Source organism: Pleurodeles waltl, chromosome 4_2 (assembly GCF_031143425.1).
Source record: "Pleurodeles waltl isolate 20211129_DDA chromosome 4_2, aPleWal1.hap1.20221129, whole genome shotgun sequence".
Classification (NCBI taxonomy): domain Eukaryota; kingdom Metazoa; phylum Chordata; class Amphibia; order Caudata; family Salamandridae; genus Pleurodeles; species Pleurodeles waltl.
Genome location: NC_090443.1, coordinates 327,286,153 through 327,307,664, shown reverse-complemented (window position 1 = coordinate 327,307,664; position 21,512 = coordinate 327,286,153). Strand labels below are relative to the sequence as shown.

Below are 21,512 nucleotides of genomic sequence, written 5' to 3'. Positions count from 1 at the left end.
GACACAAGAGCGAGTAGCCTGTCACAATTTGAACAACGTAACCACCACCTCAATGTACATAGAGCATTAATGTGATGGGACTGTGGGAATGGCAATGTGCGTGCAATCATCAGCAATGACGCAGTTATGGATTATCTGAATATTGTCCACCACCATGAAATGGCGACTGCCTGTCCTGTATCTAGGGACAGGTGGAAGTCAGGTAACTCCGCCAACGTGGCAGAAGGCGGGCTCGCACCGCTGTGCAATTCCTCATTGGCTAATATGGGGCTGTATGGAGTACAGTGGCCAATGGGGATCAGCAGTGGTGGTGACGGTGTACATCACCGCGGACGCGACCGCCATTTTCTATCTAAATCCTCACTTGATTCCTGACTTCCCACAGGACAACACCTACACTGTGTGTGCTGCTGTGACCTGTGTCTGAAACCTACCATGGCCCGTGTGACCGGGGAATGGGCCCCTGACTTCACTTCAGAGGAGTTGAAGCGTTTGGTGGAAGGGGTCCTACCCCAGTATGGACTGCTGTATGGGCATCCAGCCCAACAGGTGAGTAAACTTTGGGCGCGATGCATGTGGCAAGGTTTCATGGAGATGTGTGTGCAATCATCGTGTCGTTTGGGGGGGGGGTGGTATGTCTGTTGGTAGTGTATATGGTGGATGCCGGGTGCTGGGTGATATGTGTGCCAATGGAGATGAAACTGGGATTTGTGGGCCATATGTGTGGCAGGCTGGATTGTATGTGTAATGGTGTCCTCCCGTCTGTATTACCTCTGCAGATCAGCATCCATCAGAAGAAGGGATTGCGGCATGCCATCGCCAAGGACGTGCAGACCCTGGGGGTCTACAGCAGGCGGAGCACCCACTGTAGGAAAAGATGGGAGGACCTGAGACGCTGGGCACAGAAGACCGCGGAGGCCCAGCTGTGGGATGGCCTCCCAACGAGAAAGGGGTGCCCGTCGGAACCTGACCCCCCTGATGGCCCGCATACTGGTGGTGGCCTACCCAGAGCTGGATGGGCATCAGGGTATCACAGCAGCCACAATGGGGTGAGTACAGTTGGCGTAGCTACAATCATTGGTAGGTGGCATGGGATCCGGGTGGTGGTTGTGAATCAGTGGGTGCCCCTTAATGCCAGGTCAGACATTGCAGTGTGACCCAGCTCAAGGGTAATGGGTGTATAGCAAATTCAGGAAACCTATCTAGGTTGTATTCCATGTCAGCCAGGGCTTAGTGGGTCCCAGGAAGGCTGCAGTTGGCAGTGTTTGGCCCTCATCTTGCTGTGGCACATAGCCAATTGATTGCCAGTGTGGTGCATAGTGCTCAATCCTGAACCCTGTGTGTGATGGTAATGTGTATGCCAAATGTGGTGTTGGTGCTGTAATTGACCCAATGTTCCCTTTCTCTCTCTCTCCCCTTTTTTTCTTCTGTCATCCTGTGCATGCATGCATTAGCATCATCTGGCAGAGGAGCAGGGGAACCGGCGACTTAGGGAGCTGCATCCCACAGGACCCAGGAAGCAGAGTCCACCGACGCCGAGGGAACCAGTGGGAAAGAGGGCGAGGGGAGTTCGACGGCGGAGACAGGAGGTGACAACACTGACTCTGATTCCTCCTCCGATAGGAGCTCCCTGGTAGTGGCGGATACCTCTGGGACCACCCCAGCTCTAGGTACAGCCGCCATCCCCATACCAGCACCACCCTCCCTATAGCCCCTCACCAAATTGCCTGTGCCCGCTCACCCGGGAGGGTGGGCATCTCCTTCGCCCCAGCCACCTCAGGCCCTGCCCCAGGGAGCCCTGCTGCCCTGAGTGAGGAGTCTATTGACCTCCTGAGAACCATCTCTGTAGGGCAGTCAACCATAGTGAATGCCATCCAGGGGCTGGTATCCCAGATGCAGCAATGCAATGCATTCCTGGAGGGCATCCACGGAGGATTGGCGACCCAACAGAGATTGTTCCAGGCTCTGGCCTCCTCTCTGATGGCAGCCATTGACCCTGTTCCTACCGTCCTCCCTCCAACTACCACTTCCCAGTCTCCTCAACCCCAACGCATCCCATGCACACATACAGACAAGCATACACACAAAACATCAGACAAGTGCAGCACAGTCAAACACAGGCAGCACACTTCAGGCCACAAGCACTCACACAAACAACAGAAAGTTGCACACACAACAACATCGACTGCCTCCACTGTCTCCCCCTCCTCCTCCTCCCTCACAGCCACATCCGCACTCACACCAGTATGCACTGCTTCAACAGCCAGCACCACCACACCAAGCAGCACACAGACCTCACTAGCAGACACCTCCACAAAATCCATCCACGCGCCCCCTGTGTCCTCTCCCACCCTGTCTGTCCCCCCCAAGGGACACAAACGCAGGCACTCAGACACCCAACAGCCATCCACCTCACATTAGCACACTGCCCATGCACCTGCACCCAAAGTCAGCAGACGTACTCCTCCAACAACCACTCCCTCAACCTCCACTCCCATACCTCCTCCCTCATCCCACCCCACAGTCCCTAAGAAGCTTTTCCTTGCCCAACTTGACCACTTCCCTCCCCCTCCACCCCTTCCCATTCTGCCAGTAAGAGCAGGGTCCCAACCACCCAGCCCAGCACCTCAGCCAAACAGTCCATGGGGATAGTCAAGGCACCTCCTAGTCGTGGAGGCAAGAAAGGGAAGGACCCCACTTCACCAGTCAGGAAAGGGAAGGATCCCACTCCACCAGTCAGGAAGGGATAGGTTCCCACTCAACCACCAATGACAGAAGCGGTTCCCACTCAACCACCAATGACAGGAGCGGTTCCCACTCAACTACCAGTGACAGGAATGGTTCCCACTCAACCACCAATGAAAAGCAAGAAGCCCTCACCTCCAGCTGGGACACACCAGCCCTCATCTCCAGTTGAGAGACAGCAGCCCTCACCTCCAGCAGAGGCTGCCCAAGAGACACCTCCCCCAACAGAGACACTGCAGCCCTCACCTCTAGCAGAGGCTGCCCAGGAGATGCCTCCCCCAGCAGAGACAATGCAACCCTCACCTCCAGCAGAGGCTGCCCAGGAGATACCTTCCCCAGCAGAGACAATGCATCCTTCACCTCCAGCAGAGGGCATGTAGGCCACCCTCCAGGGACTTCTGTACAAAGAGCCCCCTCCAGAGGCAGTGGGTGGGTTCTCCACCTCAGAGACTGTTACCTTGCACTCCCCAGCATTGGGAAATGGGCATGGAGCCCCCTCCAGAAGCAGTGGGCAAGTTCCACACCTCAGAGACTGTTACCTTGCAATCCCCAGCATTGGGAAATGGGCATGGAGCCCCCTCCAGAATCAGTGGACAAGTTACCCACCTCAGCAAATGTGACTTTGCACTCCCCAGCATTGGGAAATGGGCGTAGAGCCCCCTCCAGAACCAGTGGGCAAGTTCCCCACTTCAGTTGATGTGCCACCCACTCCCCTCCCCCCTCAGGGGCTTGCCCACTTCCAACATGTTGCTCCTGCACAGTTTGGTGCTGAGAACGCCAGGATCAAGTTGGGGCTTGGACGGTGCCCTGTGGCCATGTGGGCCTTTTGTACCTTGGACTGGACATTGGCCCTTTCTGGACAATAGTTCATGTATAATATTTGTCACTACAGTACTTATGATGGTTGTTGGCATGTGAATACATTTTCAGTTCAGCCTTACTGTTGTCCTTGCATTATTATGAGGTGTGCCCTATGACATTGTTTTTCATCTGCAGCTGGTTGTGTGTTGTGCGTGTGTGTGTTAATCTCCTTTTCCTCCCTCCCTCCCCTGTGTGCTAGGCGGCTGTACTCACCGTCTTTGTCTTCATCGGCGTTGGTGTTCCAGGTGGAGCATGGCGTAGAATAGCATTGGGAAGAACTGCAGTTCCCGTTCCATGGCGGCGTTGATCTTCTCTGTGTCTCTGATGGTGAGACTTTGGTCTTCTGTGTGTGTTTCTGCCAGGCTTTTGTATCATAATATGGTGGGTGGTACCTTGTCTTCCGCCTGGCTGTTGATGGTTACCGCTGTGGTGAGTGGTGTTAACGCCCTGGCGGATAGTGTGGTAAGTTGGCTGTCTATGGGAGTTATCACCGCCATGGGCTTAATTTGATGGTAATTACTGCCAGCCTGTTGGCAGTATTACCACCTCTTTAACAGTCACCGCCAATGTCATAATGACCACCTTAGTCATTACAGCTACCGCACCTGCTCAGTACCAGCTACCCCGCTTCACAATATTATAACTGTGCGACCTTGGTAGTGGCCATCACTGCTCGCTGCTCCTCTGTGCGTTTTGTGGTCTTCTTCACTGCTTGTTTGCGAGGGCTAAATTTGGGAATACCGTACATAAACAAACCCTGATAGAGTCTCTGACAAGAGTTTGGAGCAGTCTCAAAACAGAACCATTGCCGTGATTTAGCCTTTGGCAGGGTCATTGTCATTTTCCATGCTCTGGGTGTCCGAGGTCCAAAGGAAATCTACTTGAGGGCAGGCGGGGCCAAAATCCTTTGGTTTGTATAAATGGGGGAGTTGGCCAATGTTTTAAAAATTGTGTGGTATTATAAGGAAGTGCTCCTACACTGACATACCAGGAAGAAAAGTAATTACACCCTTGCTGCAGAGCATTCTGCAAGTGTACAAGTTCAATTGCCACTCGAAAAGTTAAATGAGGAAAGTCTTTTTCTATAAAGACTTCTGATTAACATTGTTTTTTTAAGCTTTGAGTCTCGCGAAATCATTTGATGGAAAAAACAGCAGACTGTAATACAAACAGAACCTCAGTTTACTGAATGCAAAGAAATATTTAAGTTTGACCACCTCCTTGTGATACGACTAAGAGTTCAGATACTGAGCTAGAAGACCACAAGTTCAACAGTATTGTGTAAGCTTCCTGTGCATCAAGGAAATAAACCTGTACTATGACACAGCCACTGCAAGTCCTGAGAAGGGTGTTCGTGATAGCTCCCAGCTGGTGGGACTTGCACCTTTACCTTGCTTGCCTAGATGTCCCTACAACAGAATGCGAGTTGCAATCCTCTTAGGATCGATTGGATTGCATTCTTTCGTTCACTCTTAACTCTATTAAGCAAAGGTTGTGGAGTGAAAAATGTGTTAATGAAGATGTTTACCTCATTGCTGCTCCTGGATCAGCTGTCATCTGGTTTGTCATAAACACAGCTACGTTGTACTCTACAAAATGGGGAAAGACAGACTTTATTAGGTTACAGTTAATATCCACTTGCTTGCAATTCTCTGTAGCTTCTTCTTTGGCATGAGTCACACTTCAGCCCCAAAAATGTTTTTTTCATTCCTACTGATGATCAGAAATTTCTTCCACTGCTACCCTCAGGGCGAGAACACTGCATTAACCTCACCCCTGTCTCCTTCCCGCCCTTTCTTAGGGGTTGTAATGAGAGGAGCTTCTAAACTGTCCCCATAACCTGCCTTCAGAGATTTTCTGCAGGCGTGCCAACATCTGTGCTAGCTTCTGCTGTCTCTCAGCCAGTTCTCCACGGCCACTGAAATCCACACGAAAGAGTGCCATGATGGAATCAATTACCTGAAGCCAAAGATAAACCAAAGGGAAACAGGCATAAATGAAAAGGAAACGCATCACGATTCGACCACAGTTACAGCTGTGAAATTAAAGCAGTGTCACTTATTCAAAACAGCGAAAGTAACTCACTTCAAAGACACCTGTATTTTTAATTCCACCAGCCCCTTTAGCTGTACATAGAGTGCATCCTGAAATGCGTTGGTAACTTTGCAGGTACTACATCACTCTGTGAGTTTAAGAGCGCTTAAAAGCTGGACTCTGCAGTTTGTGAATGTGTCACCCCTCCGCTCCTGTTACTGCCTTTTACCTTCACGTGGCTCGTGTCACCTCAGTTCTGTTTTTCTCTGACTGGACGCATGTTTTATAACCAGGACGGAATACAGGAGTAAATGTGAGGGCCATTTTGCTGGAGGGTCTGCAGGACTATAAATACGAGTCACAGGAGGGAGTAGCATAGTAACATCTACTTATTCTGAAGTTCCATTCCCTATGAAGATTTAATTGCTTGGAATTCGATAGGAAAGAAGAATAGGGCATCCTGCTTCAACCTTTCATTTTTTTTTTTCAGACGAATCTTGCATCAAGACTTCCACCATCATCCTGATAATACTGTTTGTAGAAAGAATAATGAATAGCCCCGGTAACAGCTTTGCATTTCGCATTAACTGGAACTTGTCTAAAGAAGGAGGTACCGTTTTTCTTATTTCAGAAGCCCTTTTTGGCTAAATGCTCTTATGGGAAAGCTTTTCTAAACTAAAACTAACAATTGAACAAGCAACATGGGTCTACATACCGAGCTCCAAAACAATTGACATGGAAACATTTGAAAACCCTTAAACCCAGCCATTTGAAAGACACAGGCAGTGACTCAATGTAATTTGGTTACAATGTAATGCCAAACTGAAGGGCAGGTCCTTGATTATGGTATCCTTTATGAAAACAGTGAGGCGCCTTTACGGACAAGCTGCAGTTCACGTAGGCTCAGGGGATAGCAGATAAGTCCATGATTACGAGATGGCCGTCATCACATGCGATAGTATCGCATGGGATAAAAACAGAAACAAAGGTGTTTGGTATTTAACTGGTTTGATAATTATCGCCTCTCAGAGGATTTAGGGGAATAACGTGGATTTTGGGGCTTACTGCACCAAAATCCTTGTGTTTCAGTAAATAATAGACATTGTCCCCTGATAAATATATGCTGGTTTGACCTGACATAATTTATCACTTAATTCATAATGCATAATTCTAATATTCTGATATGTGCTTTAACATGAGTTAATACACATATCAGAATATATTGGCCTACTCATATGTAGGTATGCATGTGACATTTCTAAAGCACAAACCTAGCCAAAAGGCAGCGGAGCTCATAATAACTTCGAGTGTTATTAGTCTGTTGTCAGCAAAGGTCGTAAACTTAAATGGTTTGTCAACCAGTTTTAGTTTTGCACCCATAACCCACCCGGAAACATGTTTCATAAAAGGAAGAAACATTTGGAATAGCCCCTTGATACATGGGTGCAATAAAACGTTATGCTACGAGAAAGCTTGTTGTGTTTTAATATGCTTGACTAGGCTTTTTATGAATCCAATTGAATTAATGAAGCACAATCTTCAGAAAAATAAGGTATTGATAAGCTGTATCATCAGGAACCAGACACTCAAACTGAGCAATTAAAGCGTGGTGTATCAGACTGTCTCTCTGAGCTGAAGATTTTTACAGAGAGGAATGCACCCAGGAAGATGTATTGCTAGTGAAACATGATTTGGCCAAAATGGAACTACTAGAACCATATTGCAACGGAGAGCTTTGAGCACTGGCACCTTTTTATTTACAAATTAAGTGCTGCTTCCTTCCGAAGTCTCACAAGCTTAGGGCACTCAACTTGTGCTGTGCAAGATTCCTCCGAGGTAGATCCTCCAGCAGCTAACAAACCCAGCACCTATGGCAGTGACCCAGACTCCAATACTTGGCCCACATTGGGTATCTCATCCTCCTTAATGTCTGGAGCATGTCCAGTGCCACAGCTGGTGCCTTCTCAGGAGTCTGCCTTAATCCACTTCCTTCCCAATTCTGTTTGAGGCAAATCTGAAATGGTTCCAGACTCCTCTTGACAGTGACACGCAGCCTTTGCTCTATCATCAGAGCTGAGGTGGCCCAAGCCATGTAGGCTTCTGGTCCTCAAATTAAACCTGCAGCAGTGGAATAATTGCCCAAGAGACATCTGTGCACCTTACTCCTCTCTCACCCCTACATCAACCAAGGCCAATTTGATATTGATCTCTACCTCAGCTTGGCAATCAGGTACTCCAGTGGATATCAAGCCTTTGCCATTGGCAACAGCGAGAATCTCCTTGGCTGAAATACTTTCTCTTAACCATAGCACCATATGCTCCCGAATATCGCAAGTTAGGAACCTTCCTCCCTTTGACCCTGTTGGAAATTGGGTCAGTAGGTGTGTGGCCAGCACAAATAATAGTTCCTCAATTGTCCTCAGTGGGAACCAAAAACCCCATTGTAGAGCTTGACTCTCACAGGGTAGCGAGGTGGAGTTGTCTAAGGCTTACTCATGGGAGGTGGTGTGGACTAGGAATCACCAATCACTGGCACGCGATAATAACTCTCAATAAATGATTATCTAGTCAGGACTTTTTCTTTAGAAAAGGAGAAGTACATTTATTACATACACACTACTAAATAATATGCAATAATTTATAAATATACATTGGCAGATGGAACATACCATAGCTGACATTGTGCAGCTAATGGTGACCTACTAGATGGGTCACTCAGACATTTCAAGAGTGTTCAAACAGTCATGGTGTAATAACGATGTTACTCTGGAAGAATCATTGTCATGGATCTATAAACATATGCAATAATCAAAACAAATATGCCATAATCATGTAAATCCAATCAAGGCATTTCTCAGAAAGGGGGTTTGTGTATTTTTTCATACACTTGGAATTATGATGTAATGTTCAAAACAGCCAATAAAGAACACCACAATGAAAATATTATTTTTGGGATGGATGTAAGCATAAATAATCAGCCCATAGAAAGCTGTAACCACAGAAAACCAATAAGGGGGGAAATATTTCAACCCCTAGAGGGCATAACCCACACCCACAATTATATTACAAGGTATTATGATGAATTATATATTTGACCCCCTGGAGGGTGCAATACATATTTTCTCAGGCCTTTTAAAACCTTATTATGCAAAAGTGATCCCTAAACCAGCAGTCTTGCTTGTAGGCAAGACTGCTGGTTTAGGGATGACAGCACTTTTGTTTGTAGGCAACTAAGCCACTCCTACAAGAAGTCACAACTGCCCATCCCTTCTGGCTCACAAGCAGTACCTCACCAGAAACTCAAACAGTAAAAGGTGATTTCTGGCAGTCTTACGCATAGACTCTAGATTGCAACATCTCCAGGTAATTGTGGTGGAACGGAAATTACCCTTTTCTTTTGTTAGAGATAAGTCTCAGTAACACACAGGCAATGAAGGAGATGCAGGAGAGTTTTCAATAGATTTATTGAAAAGACTGCAATCTACGGTAAAATGCATGAGCTGCAATGATTAGGATAATGAACAATAAAAGATGCATAATTGTGAACATGAGAGTTCTGATTGCAAACCACCCACCGTCTTACAATAAACATGAGATGTAAAATTCCTAGCAAATAGGACCTAATCTCTAACCTAATGAGAGCTAGGTATGATAGCCCTAATCTGCCAGTACCATGTCCATGAAAAGTACCCTTTAACTCTTGTTACCTTGGAATGAGGTATCTAGGTCAGACTTCATGGTGACACAAAGGCTGAGTTCTACAGCAAGGTGACGTGCAGTGCAGATGGCAACTGGAAGGAAACCCTCTAATGACCTTGTCCGTGTTAAATGTATTTATACAGATCATGTAGGACCCCTGACACAGGTATGTTCCCAAACAACTTATAAGGAAGCAGACTTGTGGCGGCAATTATATAAACAATCCCCAACAAGTGTACATTATGTTCTTGTCACACGTAAGTGAGAACGGGACATGATGTTAATACCTACGTACATCGCTTGATCTTGACGCTAATCAAAACATTTCTATAACTATATACAATGGCAGCCATCTTAAAAGAAATAATAAAATAAATGGACTAAAACACAGCAAGCTAAGTAGGTTAAAAGTCACTAGGTGATGGGGCATAGGCCTGCAAGCCAAAGGGCTAAGCTAATTTCCTGAGTCCAATAAAACTAAATTGGATTCACCACACCCTCCTCATTGCCAGAAAAAGGATGCTAACACGCTATTGAGGGTGCATCAGCACAAGCAAAAAAATGTTCTGAGCTCAAAACAGGCTAAAATCTAATTAAAAACAAGGCTAAAAACATTCAAAGAGATAAAATGTCAACCATAACAAGCACAGCAAGCCAAGTGCGAATTGGATTAATAAGGCAATTTGGCATTAAACTTTAAAACTTTTGAATAAGGCCAATGGTCAAATCATTGAACTATTTTTGTGACTGATCTTGAAGAATGTCTCCGAAGTCATCAAATGGGAGTGCACCCAAGAAGGACTCCACATCGTCAGATGTAAGATCGATCACAGGATTGACAGACGGAGCCACAGAGAAGTGTGCAGAAGCCTCAAATGCAGGATCACCCACGTAGGCAGCACCATCCAAAGTGCCTGATGTTGATGGAACCAAATTGGTAACCAGCGGTGGCTCATAAGTGGCCTCACAAATCAACCTCAGCCTCATGGGGCACGACCATGAATAAACACTCATCAGGAACATAAGCAGTTCCTTGTCCCAGAGGCACTGGCTGAATAGCAAGACACACTAATGGTAGGCACTCGAAGAAGAACCATGTGCAATGAAAGACAGGTTGCTCGTATTATAGGACGGGTCGGAATGACAATGACCAATCATGCTCCAATTCTTCTAGCAACGGAGCACCAAATAACTGTACCATGCGATCACGGCACAGCTGGGCTGGTGGTAGTAGCTTCATCACTCGGCTTAGCTGAGAAGGCACTACCACTGTGTATCAGGAATGGCAGCAGCAGTATCCTGCCAATCAGTGTCAAAGTCACAGGAAAGTCACCAAACACACTCAAAAAGAGTGAATAGATAGCCGATGGAATGACTCCGAAGACAGTCTGGAACCCCAATTTTAGGAATCCAGCCTGTAGAAGTTGATGGCAAATCCCTTATTCCTAAGGCGGCAGCACAAAATTGTTGAAGCTCCTGTGAGACGTTCATTTATGTCAAAAGATGTGTATGCTGCCACCATACCAGGGCCATCTACATCTGGGACATACATAGGCATCCCAAAGAGTGCGTAAGGAGTGCGTCCCTCCCAAGGACCATGTTGGCAGATTATTCAGTGCTCTCTGGACCCCATACAGGTGATGAAGCCAACTGCGGCCTGAACCTAATACTCTAGCTGTTAAGGACTGCTTTAGGTCACGATTCCTCCTCTCCACAACAGAATTACCCTTGGGATGATATGGGGAAGATCAATGGAGTTAAACACCCATAGTCCTCATGGTGTCCCTGAATGCCCTAGAGGCAAAAGCAGGGCCCTGGTCCGAGTGGAATGCTGCAACCGCATATGTACAGATAAACACCAGCAAGTTTTTTATAACAGTTCGAACGTTAGCCGACCGCTGTGGCCATACCCATAGCAATCTAGAACAAGAATCAACAGCGACTAAGACGCATTTGTATGTACCATCAGGTTGTAAGGGACCACAATAGTCGAGGTACACACATTGTAGTAGCCTGCTGGACACTAAGAGGGATGTCTACAGTGGAGGTTTGATGTCTGAGCCATTTATTTGCTGACAAATGTCACAGCAAAGGACATATTGCTTGGTTGATTTGTATAGACCCGGCCACCAGAAGCGTTCCTGTAAGAGTGATATAATGGCCGCGCCACCAGCATTAGCAGATGCAACACCCTTATGCGCTGCTTTGATGAGATTTAATCTGTGGTCTTGGTTGGGGATCACTCGATCTCCCAACCCAGGAATTGTTGCAAAGGCAACATTCTGTGCACTGATATGGTAGGAATATTTTGTAGGGTATGCTTTTGGAAGCGGCTTTCCTTCATCTGAAGCTTTCACAGCAGCATGAATTTCATTATCAAGTCTCGTATGGGAGCAAGTCACTGCAGCAACAGAAGCTGTAGCTACTGGGTATTTGACTGCTTCATCAGCCAAGTTGTTTCCAATAACGTGTACTCCTGCACATTGGTGGCCCAGTGTATGTACTACATGGGCATCCAGTAGCTTATCCTTAAGATCAGGCACCCTCCTCCACAGAATTCTGTGTTTTATGGTGTTCCCCTTTGAGTCTCTGAACCCGTTCAACTGTCAGTGATTGAGATAATCATTGTAGGACTGAACACAATAATATGAATCACACACAATCAATGTGAACTGTTCTGGATCCTTATGTTCCAGTGCTTTAAGTTCAGCCAGTTGAGCAGTGCAGTTCACCAGGGTCTGCGTGTAGGTACGTTGAAAGTGGAATACACCATCCTTCATCACTCTGCTCATGGCTGCAAAAGCAGCTGAGTATTGATGTTTTGTACCTACAACTGGTAGAGTTGAACCATCATTGTAAATGACAGTGTGGTATCTGTCAAGTGGCAAGACGTTAAGAGGTGCGGGATACTCCTGTTCGTACTGGAGAAATTCTTGTTTGAAGTTTGGGGCCAAAGATGTAATCGACATCAGTGGCAGTTAGGGAGGTTGCCCATTGAATCCAACATGGATGTAATGCTTTAGCGTTAGGAACGCTTACTTTGGTGGCATCCTCTAAGGCTGGCAGTAGGGAAACAACAATAGTGAGTTTCCCTTGCGCAAGAGGCCCCTCCTTCATGACAGCCATCTGTGCAGCCATCAGAATTTGTTCTGTGTCTGCAAAGTGTTGTTCTGCATTTGAGTACAAATGTGATTTGTATGCTGTGGGCACCGTGTCGCCTTCATTAAAGGTGACATAGGTGAACCCAAAGGCACCAGCAATTATTCTGATGACCAAATTTGTTTTGTTGTCATGTGTGTGTGTAAGTGTTTTGCTTCTAGCATGTCTTGCTGCAATCCTCTAAGGATGCATGTGTGTTCAACTGTCCAGTGTCTGCTTGAGAAATCTGGGCCAATTAAATCAGAGTGGTTTGATGCGTTGTGCATAGTCTGGAGCGTAAGCTCTTCCATAGTTAAAGAAACCAAGTAATGATTGCAGATTCTTGACAGTTTTTGGTGGTTGAAGTTGAACACATTTTTCTAAAAAGTGTGGGACCAGGCTCTTGCCCTCATTTGATAGCTTATATCCCAGGAACCAATATACTGAGAAAGGCTATTTTAGTTTACTTGAAATTGAATTTGTAGCCAAGGGCAGCAAATCCCAGAACAATCAGATCGACCTTGGCAAGATGAATATTGAGGACATCATCTGTGTGATAGATGTCATCCACATAAGACAATGCTTCGGGATCAATATCATGCAATATTGTTGTTACATGGGCTGAGAACAATCCTGGGCTGTTCTTAAAGCCCTGGGGCAAACAACAAAAATGTTTATGTGAGCCGAATGAGAATGCACTCCGGTCCTGACTTTCATGCACTAAGTTTTGGCAGAAAAAAACATTGGAAATATCCAAGGTTGCTTTGTATTTTTTAGTCACTAAGGGCCTCATTACGACCCTGGCGGCTGGCGGTGTTCCGCCAGCTATTATGACCGTGGCGCAATAGCCACGGCCATAGCGCCGGCTCCTCCACTATACCGCCAGGCGGAATCCCCAGGGCAGCAGTGCAAGCACCACTGCCCTGGAGATTATGCGTCCCCGACCACCAGCCTGGCCACGGCACTAAACACCGCCATGGATAGGCTGGTGGTAAGTGGGACTTGGGGTGCCCCTGGGGGCCCCTGCACTGCCCATGCACTTGGCATGGACAGTGCAGGGGCCCCAGGCATAGCGCCATCGTGCATTTCACTGCTCGAATTTCAGGCAGTGAAATGTGCGACGGGTGCTACTGCACCCGCTGCACATCAGCATTTCCGCCTGCTCTATTATGAGCCTACAGCAATGATGATGTGATTTTTCTGCTGGGCCAGCGGAAAAGTCGAAATAGGGAGCCAGAAATACCGCCAGCACTGGCGGTATTCTGGCGCCCGCAGCTTCGGCAGTCTTCTGTGAAGGCCGCCGAAGTTGTAATGAGGGCCAATGTTGTTAATTAGTGCAGTGCTGTGTGAATTTTGTATTGCATATGTTTGTCTATAGTTGGTTAGGTGTCTGTAATCGAAGACTATTCTATATGAATGGTCTGGTTTTGCAACGGCGAATAGCAGGTTATTCCTTGCAGAAACTCAGGGTTATACTATTTCCTGGTACTGGGAGTAAGGATCTCTCTCATTGGAGCTTTAGCCTCGTATTTAATAGGATATTTGGGCTGAGGCTAGGGTGTAGGCATGGTAGGTATTACATGGTAGGGGAAATCCTTATCCCACCGTACGTGGCTGCGGTATAGCGCCAAAAACCAGTCAACAGCATAGGCTTCTTTTACCACTTCCAGAACAAGATCTGAGAAAGACGGCAAAATGACATCATCCCCATGTGGGAGCTTACAGACATGTTCGGGTGGCCAGTCCTTTTCTGCCAATAGGATATCACAATCAAGTTCTTCCCCCAAAATTACACTAATGGTGCGCTCTATGTCTAACTCAATTTGGATATTTGGATATTCAAATCAAACTCTGTCGGGTGGGAGAACGCAGCAGGGTCACTGTCCATGTCTTGTTCTTCAGCAATGTTCTCAAGTCTGCTGGCATGTTTAATTGAAATTGCTGCCACCTTATCCTTTTTAAATAATGGGTTTTGTTGTGGGAATTTGTGTTCTTTCTTGTCTGAAGATAGCTGTAAGTCTTTCTTCTGTTTCCTGTAGTCAGGAGCTGCTCTGACCGTCCCACTCTCTCACTCCGTCTATCCGGTGTATCATGAAAGGAACGAGAGGGACATGAATCAGAATATCTGTCAGGAACCTTTAAAGTTTCTCTATTTCTGAGATTGTATCTCCTTTCAGAGCTCTCCGGATGCGGAGAGTCTGCTCTCTGACTTCGTCTGTCTTTATTTTGTTTCTGTTCATCCCAACGGTTTTTAGAACCCTCTTGTGCTTGTTTAGTACCGTCCTTAGGGGTGGTACACTGAATTTCAGGCTTCGTCTTGACTCACAAACTATCCCATCCTATACTAGTATAGGTTTTGGAAATAATTTTCAGTAGTTGAGGCTCCTGTTCCATCTGTGGAATCTCCCGGAGCCGCTGGCGTATAGCCTGCGCTACCGCTTCCCCTTTAATATTAGAGTATTATTGAGGAGACTGTGTCGAATTGTGCATCAGTTTCATCCCCAAATCTAGGGCTGGAGCAGCCCCATGCTCATTTTGAATTTGTTTTAACACTTCCGGTAAGTTGGCAAGTGTCAGGGTACCATGCATGGTAGTGTAAATTGCAGCGAAGACTGTTCCCCATGTGATGCAGTCATCCACTGAGGGAACCATTCTGAATTGCAAGCACATTGTGAGAATTCTATGTTTATTTTGGGCTCCCAAATGGGGAAACACTGCTTCCAGCTGGTTAGTTTTTTGTGCTTTCCAGTATGTAATCTTCTCAGATTCTGTGGACACTTTGCCCATGATAGAATGTACTGTTTGTGGGTTAATCCTAGTAACGGCCAATTGTTGACCAGCTGGTGCAGCCTGTGTTGGGTCAGTGTTCAAAGTTCGCATAGCGAATTGTTCTTATTGTCTGTAAAGTTGTACTATCTCATTATAAAGTGTGCATAAGTCAACTGTTCACATTGCCTGTAAGCTAGGATATGGTGTGTATGTGGCAAACATAGGCCACATTGGTCTGTCATTACTTAAGGAACCTAATCACATGGGATGCATTACATGTGGTAGGGCGCCACTAAACCAATTTTGATGTTCTTGATAGGAGAGCAGTATCTCTAAATACCGGTAAGCTTGGTACAGCTGTGGTACGTTCGCTATATTATATGTATGAAATGTATGTGTTCTGTCATCTTCTCTAGAAAGGTACCCAGGAATAGAGTGTTTCTGTTTGGTAAAGTTCATGACCTTCCACCATAAATGTGACATCCCACTTGTTAGGACATGGGCTTCTAAGTGTTCTAAGTGTTGTTTTAATGTGGGTCTGACATTTTCTGAAATGTCTATGGCGTTAGCCATGTTAAATAATGGATACAGAGAAGGAACACCAAATGGGGAGAAGTCCTTTTAACAGTTCAAGCCTGAACAACCTACAGCCTAGTTAGGTGCTCCCTGTTCAGCTGAGGAGAATTGCCCCTAAGACCACAGAAGTCTCAGTATATTAGGGTACCTGCTGTGTGTGAAACAGAGATACTCCGGATATCCGTAAACTAGTGCCAAAACACCATTGATGGTGGTGCAATGTAGTTGGACTCTCGCTCCTAGGCGAGACTGCTGGTTTAGGAATTACAGCACTTTTGTTTGTAGGCGACTAAGCCACTTCCACAAGTCGCAACTGTTGGACCAACACTCCCAGCTCACAAGCAGTACCCCACCAAAAACTCAAACAGTAAAAGGTGATTTCTGGGAGCCTTATGCATGGGCCCTATATTGTGACATCTTGGGAGTAGTGGTGGAACAGAAGTTTCCCTTTTCTCTCACTAGCAATAAGTCTCAGTCACACACAGGAAATGAAGGCCTCAGTTACACACAGGCAGTGAAGGAGATGCAGGAGAGTTTTTCAATAGGTTTATTAAAAAGACAGCAATCTACGGTGAAATGCATGAGCTGCAATGATTAGGATAACAAACCATAAAAGAAGCAGAATTGTGAAGATGAGAGTTGTGAATACAAAACCCCCCACCATCGTTCAATAAACATGAGATGTAAAATTCCTAGCAAAGAGAACCTAATCTCTAATCTAATGAGAGCTAGGTATGATAAACCTAATCTGCCAGTACCATATCCATGAGAAGCACCCCCAACCCTTGTTACCTTGGAATGAGGTCTATAGGTTGAACTCCGTGGTGACACAAAAGCTGAGTTATGCAGCATGGTGATGTGCAGTGTAGATGGCATCTGGAAGGAATCCCTCTATTAACCTTGTCCGTGTGAGATGTATTTATACAAATCATGTAGGACACCTGAAGCAGGTATGTTCCCAAACAACTGATAAGGAAGCAGACTTGTGGCGGCAAGTATATAAACAATCCCCAACAAGTGTACATTATGTTCCTGTCACACATAAGTGAGAAAAGGACATGATGTTAATACCTACGTACATCACTTGATCTTGACGCTGGTAATGACGCCTTCACAGAGTAGCACGGATAATGCAAATCAAAACATTTCTGTAACTATAAACAACAGCAGCCATCTTAAAAGAAATAATAAAATAAATGGACTAAAACAGAGCAAGCTAAGTAGGTTAAAAGTCACTAGGTGACGGAGCACAGGACTGCAAGTCAAAGGGGTAAGCTAATCTCCTGAGACCCAATAAAACTAAATTGGATTCACCACAGAATCATTGTCATGGATCAAAATACATATGTCATAATCATGTAAACCCAATAAAAGCATTTCTCAGAAAGGGGGTTTGTGTACTCTTTCATACACTTGGCATTACTCTGTAATGTTCACAACGGCCCCTAGAGAACACCACAATCAAAATAGCAATTTTGGGATGGATGTAACCACATAATCAGCCTCTAAACAGGTGTAACCACAGAAAACCAATAAAGGGGAAACCATTTCAAGCTGTAGAGGGCATAACCCACAATTATATTATGAAGTATTACAGTGCAATTATAAATTTGACCCCTAGAGGGTGCAATACATACATTCTCAGGCCTTTTACAATCTTATTATACAAAAGTCCCCTCAAGAGCAAACTACTCCCAGCTGTAGAGCAAAAGCTCCAGCCTTGGGAGAGCTTGAAAATGCAATTAGAATCAGGGAAGGTGATGATTTAGAGACCCCCCAACCTAGGGTGGAGACCTAGAAGATGATCCAGGTGGAAAGAGACCTCACGCTGAACACTTTGGTGGTAGCCCCATCCTCCTAGGACCATCACAGACTCAGGCCCTCATTACAACCCCAGCGGTAAATGCCGCCTACTGCCGTGCTGACGGCCGCCAACATACCGTGACCGTGTAGGTAATCCGCCACGGGTATTATGACCCACACATAGAATTCCCCCACTATACAGACACCCACACAAGTCCACCATACCAAAGGTCAGTGATAAACTGGCGATAGCAAAACCCACACTGTTACGCCAACAGGAATACGCCCACGGTATCACGACCCATGATTCACCGCGGCAGTCTTTCAAACACGGTAAACCATTGGCGGTATACACTGCTGCGCTCAAAACACACACACACTTACAAAACTACACCACATTGGACAATTCAAAATACACACACCTGACACACACACCACACCCACACACCCAATCCAATATAAAACACACACACACATTACCCACAATCCTTTCAACGAAAAAAAAGATTGCAAACAGAAAGAGACAAGGAAGGAGCACCCACTCAATCAGAGGCACAGAACACCCTCACCGTACACCATTCACACACATCACAGCATACACCACAACACATCACCCCACACATCACCCCACACATATTACTCACACCACATCCATGGTACCCCAAAGATACCCCAGGTTTTCAGAGGAGGAGCTAAGGTTCATGGTGGAGGAAATCATCCGGGTAGAGCCACAGCTATTCGGATCACAGGTGCAGCAGACGTCCATTGCCAGGAAGATGGAGCTATGGCGGAGGATCGTGGACAGGGTCAACACCGTGGGACAGCACCCAAGAACCAGGGATGACATCAGGAAAAGGTGGAACGACCTACGGAGGAAGGTGCGTTCCGTGGTTGCAAGACACCAGATTGCTGTACAGAGGACTGGTTGCGGACCCCCACCTCCTCCACCACAACTAACAACATGGGAGGAGCAAGTCTTGGTGATCATGCATCCTAAGGGCCTCGCAGGAGTAGCAGGAGGACTGGACTCTGGTAAGTCAAATCATTATTACTACATTCCTCACCCTACCTGCATGCCATCCCTTACCCACACTCCCATCACTCCATCACCTCACATATACCCCACCCTCACAACCCACCCATCACAATTTCAAGCCCTGAATGCAACACAAATGCATGGGCCCCCATCACAGACCTGCATGGACACCCATCACCAAAGCATGCCCAGTAGGGAGACTCACCCAGCCCACAAAATCACCACTCACACAAGGCAAAGCTGACAGGGAAAGCCGAATCATACAGGGAAACACACCCATGTCCAAGATGGCACACGCAGATACATTAACAGTGTATTTGCATCCCAACAGGATCCCTGCTTAACGAAACTGAAGAGGAGGTGGCAGATACATCTAGCACCCCACCGAAGAGGCCCACAGTGATGACAGCAGCTCTGCACGCCTGGATCACAATGACCAACCTGGCCCATCAGGGGCCTCTGGACAGTCGCTTCCCCTGCCACAGTCCCAACCCACCATAGAGCCGCCCCCCTCAGGAAATACCAGCACAGCACCCACCCAGCTGGCCCATGCCACTGTCCCCAGGACACCTCAATCAGCAGTGTGTCCACCACTACAGGGACCCCATGCAACCCCACAAACACAGGATGATCAGGGGCCTGGGGTCAGTGGCATTGGGCACACGGTTCAGGGGACAGAGGCACAGGACTACAGGGAAGCTGGGAGGACTGCTGTGCAACAGGGGGAGGACAGGCCCAGGGAACCCACTCTCCACGAGGCACTTTCCAACATCCTGGGAGCATACCACCATTCCCAGGAGACCACGGGCCAGATTCTGGCCAAGATGCAGGAGTCCCAGCGGCTGCAGGAGGGACAGTACCTGGGGACCAGGGATAACCTAACAAAAATCTACACCATCCTGGTCACCATTGCAGGGGTGCTGGCTGACATGGGCAAGACCATGAGGGAGGCAGTGGCACAACAAAGGGCGCCTGACACTAGCCAAACCGAGGAACAGCCTTTCACCTCTGCTGGCGCAAGTGGACAGGAGGCACTGCCACAGGACCAACAGGCCACCAGCACCCCACCCCCTGTAGAAGGAGAACCACCCCGCAAACAGTCCCTGCGATCCAGGCAGAAGACAGAGAACATTGCCAAGACCCCCGCCAGGAAATAGGACTCACCTCATAGTCACCCTTCTGTCCCACTCTGTTACCCAGTCCACCTTGAACTGCCATTGCTCCCCTGCCTATGCCCCCTTGGACAATGCACCTGTGATACCAAGAGACTGGACTCTAACTGGACATTCCTCCACCATCACCCCAGCCCCTTGCACAAACCCCTATACTTATTTGCACATAAATAAACACCCTTGAAACAAATACCAATCTGGAGTCAGTGGAATTAATCACAAATGTATTAGTACAACATTCTCAAAGCATTGCAACGTATATGTACAGTGAAATATACCTTTGGTGGGCAGCAGTACATATAGCAGGAGCAAGAATGGGGCACAGAGATCCAAAAATAGAGAATCCAAAGGCAACAGTCAGTGGCTTTAGACATAGGGAAAGAGGCTGCCTTGTACAATGTCCAACAGATTACTGAAATTTTAAGTAAAGTTATAGTGTCTTACCTATGTGTCACTGGCAGTACTGCTGTATTATATTTGTTCTGTTGTCAACATCTTCTTCCTCTGCCTCCTCTTCATCACTGTCCACAGGCTCCACCGCTGCCACAAGACCATCTCCAGGCACATCCTCCTGCAGAAAAGGCACCTGGCATCCCAAGGCCAGGTTGTGCAACATGCAGGAGGCAACGATGATCTGGCACACCTTCTTAGGTGAGCAGTACAGGGATCCACCTGTCAGATGGAGGCACCGGAACCTGGCCTTCAGGAGGCCGCAGGTCCTCTCTATAATCCTCCTTTTACACCCATGTGCCTCATTATAACGTTCCTCTGCCCTTGTCCTGGCATTCCTCACTGGGGTCAGTAGCCATGAAAGGTTTGGGTAACCAGAGTCAACTGTAAATATAGGGTGATAACTGTTAGATACACACTAACCCTAAGATGCAATCCCATACCAAGACACCAACATATACTCGGTGGGGACATTTGGCGCACCTATTAGCCACACACGGTGCCTCTGGAGTTGGCCCATCACATATGGGATGCTGCTATTCCTCAATATGAATGCGTCATGCACAAAGCCAGGATATTTGGCCTTCACATGGGAGATGTACTGGTCCGCCAAACACACCATCCGCACATTCAGAGAGTGATAGCTTTTTCTGTTCCTGTAAACCTGTTCATTTCTCCGGGGGAGACAAATGCTACATGTGTACCATCAATGGCACCAATGATGTTGGGGATATGTCCCAGGGCATAAATGTCAGCCTTCACTGTGGCCAAATCATCCACCTCGGGAAACACGATGTAGCTGCGCATGTGTTTCATCAGGGCAGACAACACTCTGGTCAACACGTTGGAGAACATTGGCTGAGACATTCCTGATGCCATGGCCACTGTAGTTTGAAAGGAACCACTTGTCAGGAAATGGAGCACTGACAGGACCTGCACTAGAGGGGAGATACCTTTGGGCTGGCGGATAGCTGACATCAGGTCTGGCTCCAATTGGGCACACAGTTCTTGGATTGTGGCATGATCAAGTCTGTATGTGATGATAATGTGTCTGTCCTCCATTGTCGCAAGGTCCACCAGGGGTCTGTACACCAGAGGATGCCGCCATCTCATATTCTGCCTCAGCGGTTGACGCCTATGGAAGAGAACGGTGAGGAGAGGGTAATATTTCCACATCTATTGCAATAATGTTTATTAATTTACTTTACAGGAGCAGTATGTGAACTCGA

The 21,512-nt window shown here is 46.9% G+C and overlaps 1 protein-coding gene across 1 annotated transcript in view; it reads right to left on the bottom strand.

Moving 5' to 3' along the window:
• The window catches only part of DMC1 (DNA meiotic recombinase 1), a 1,145,966-nt gene that overhangs the window by 323,196 nt on the left and 801,258 nt on the right, over positions 1-21,512 (bottom strand). The window contains exons 9-10 of the mRNA XM_069233161.1: positions 5,451-5,565; positions 5,135-5,195 (exon numbers count right to left, since the gene is read on the bottom strand). Of these exons, the coding sequence (XP_069089262.1) occupies positions 5,135-5,195; positions 5,451-5,565 (176 nt within the window). The remainder of the gene's footprint in view (positions 1-5,134; positions 5,196-5,450; positions 5,566-21,512) is intronic.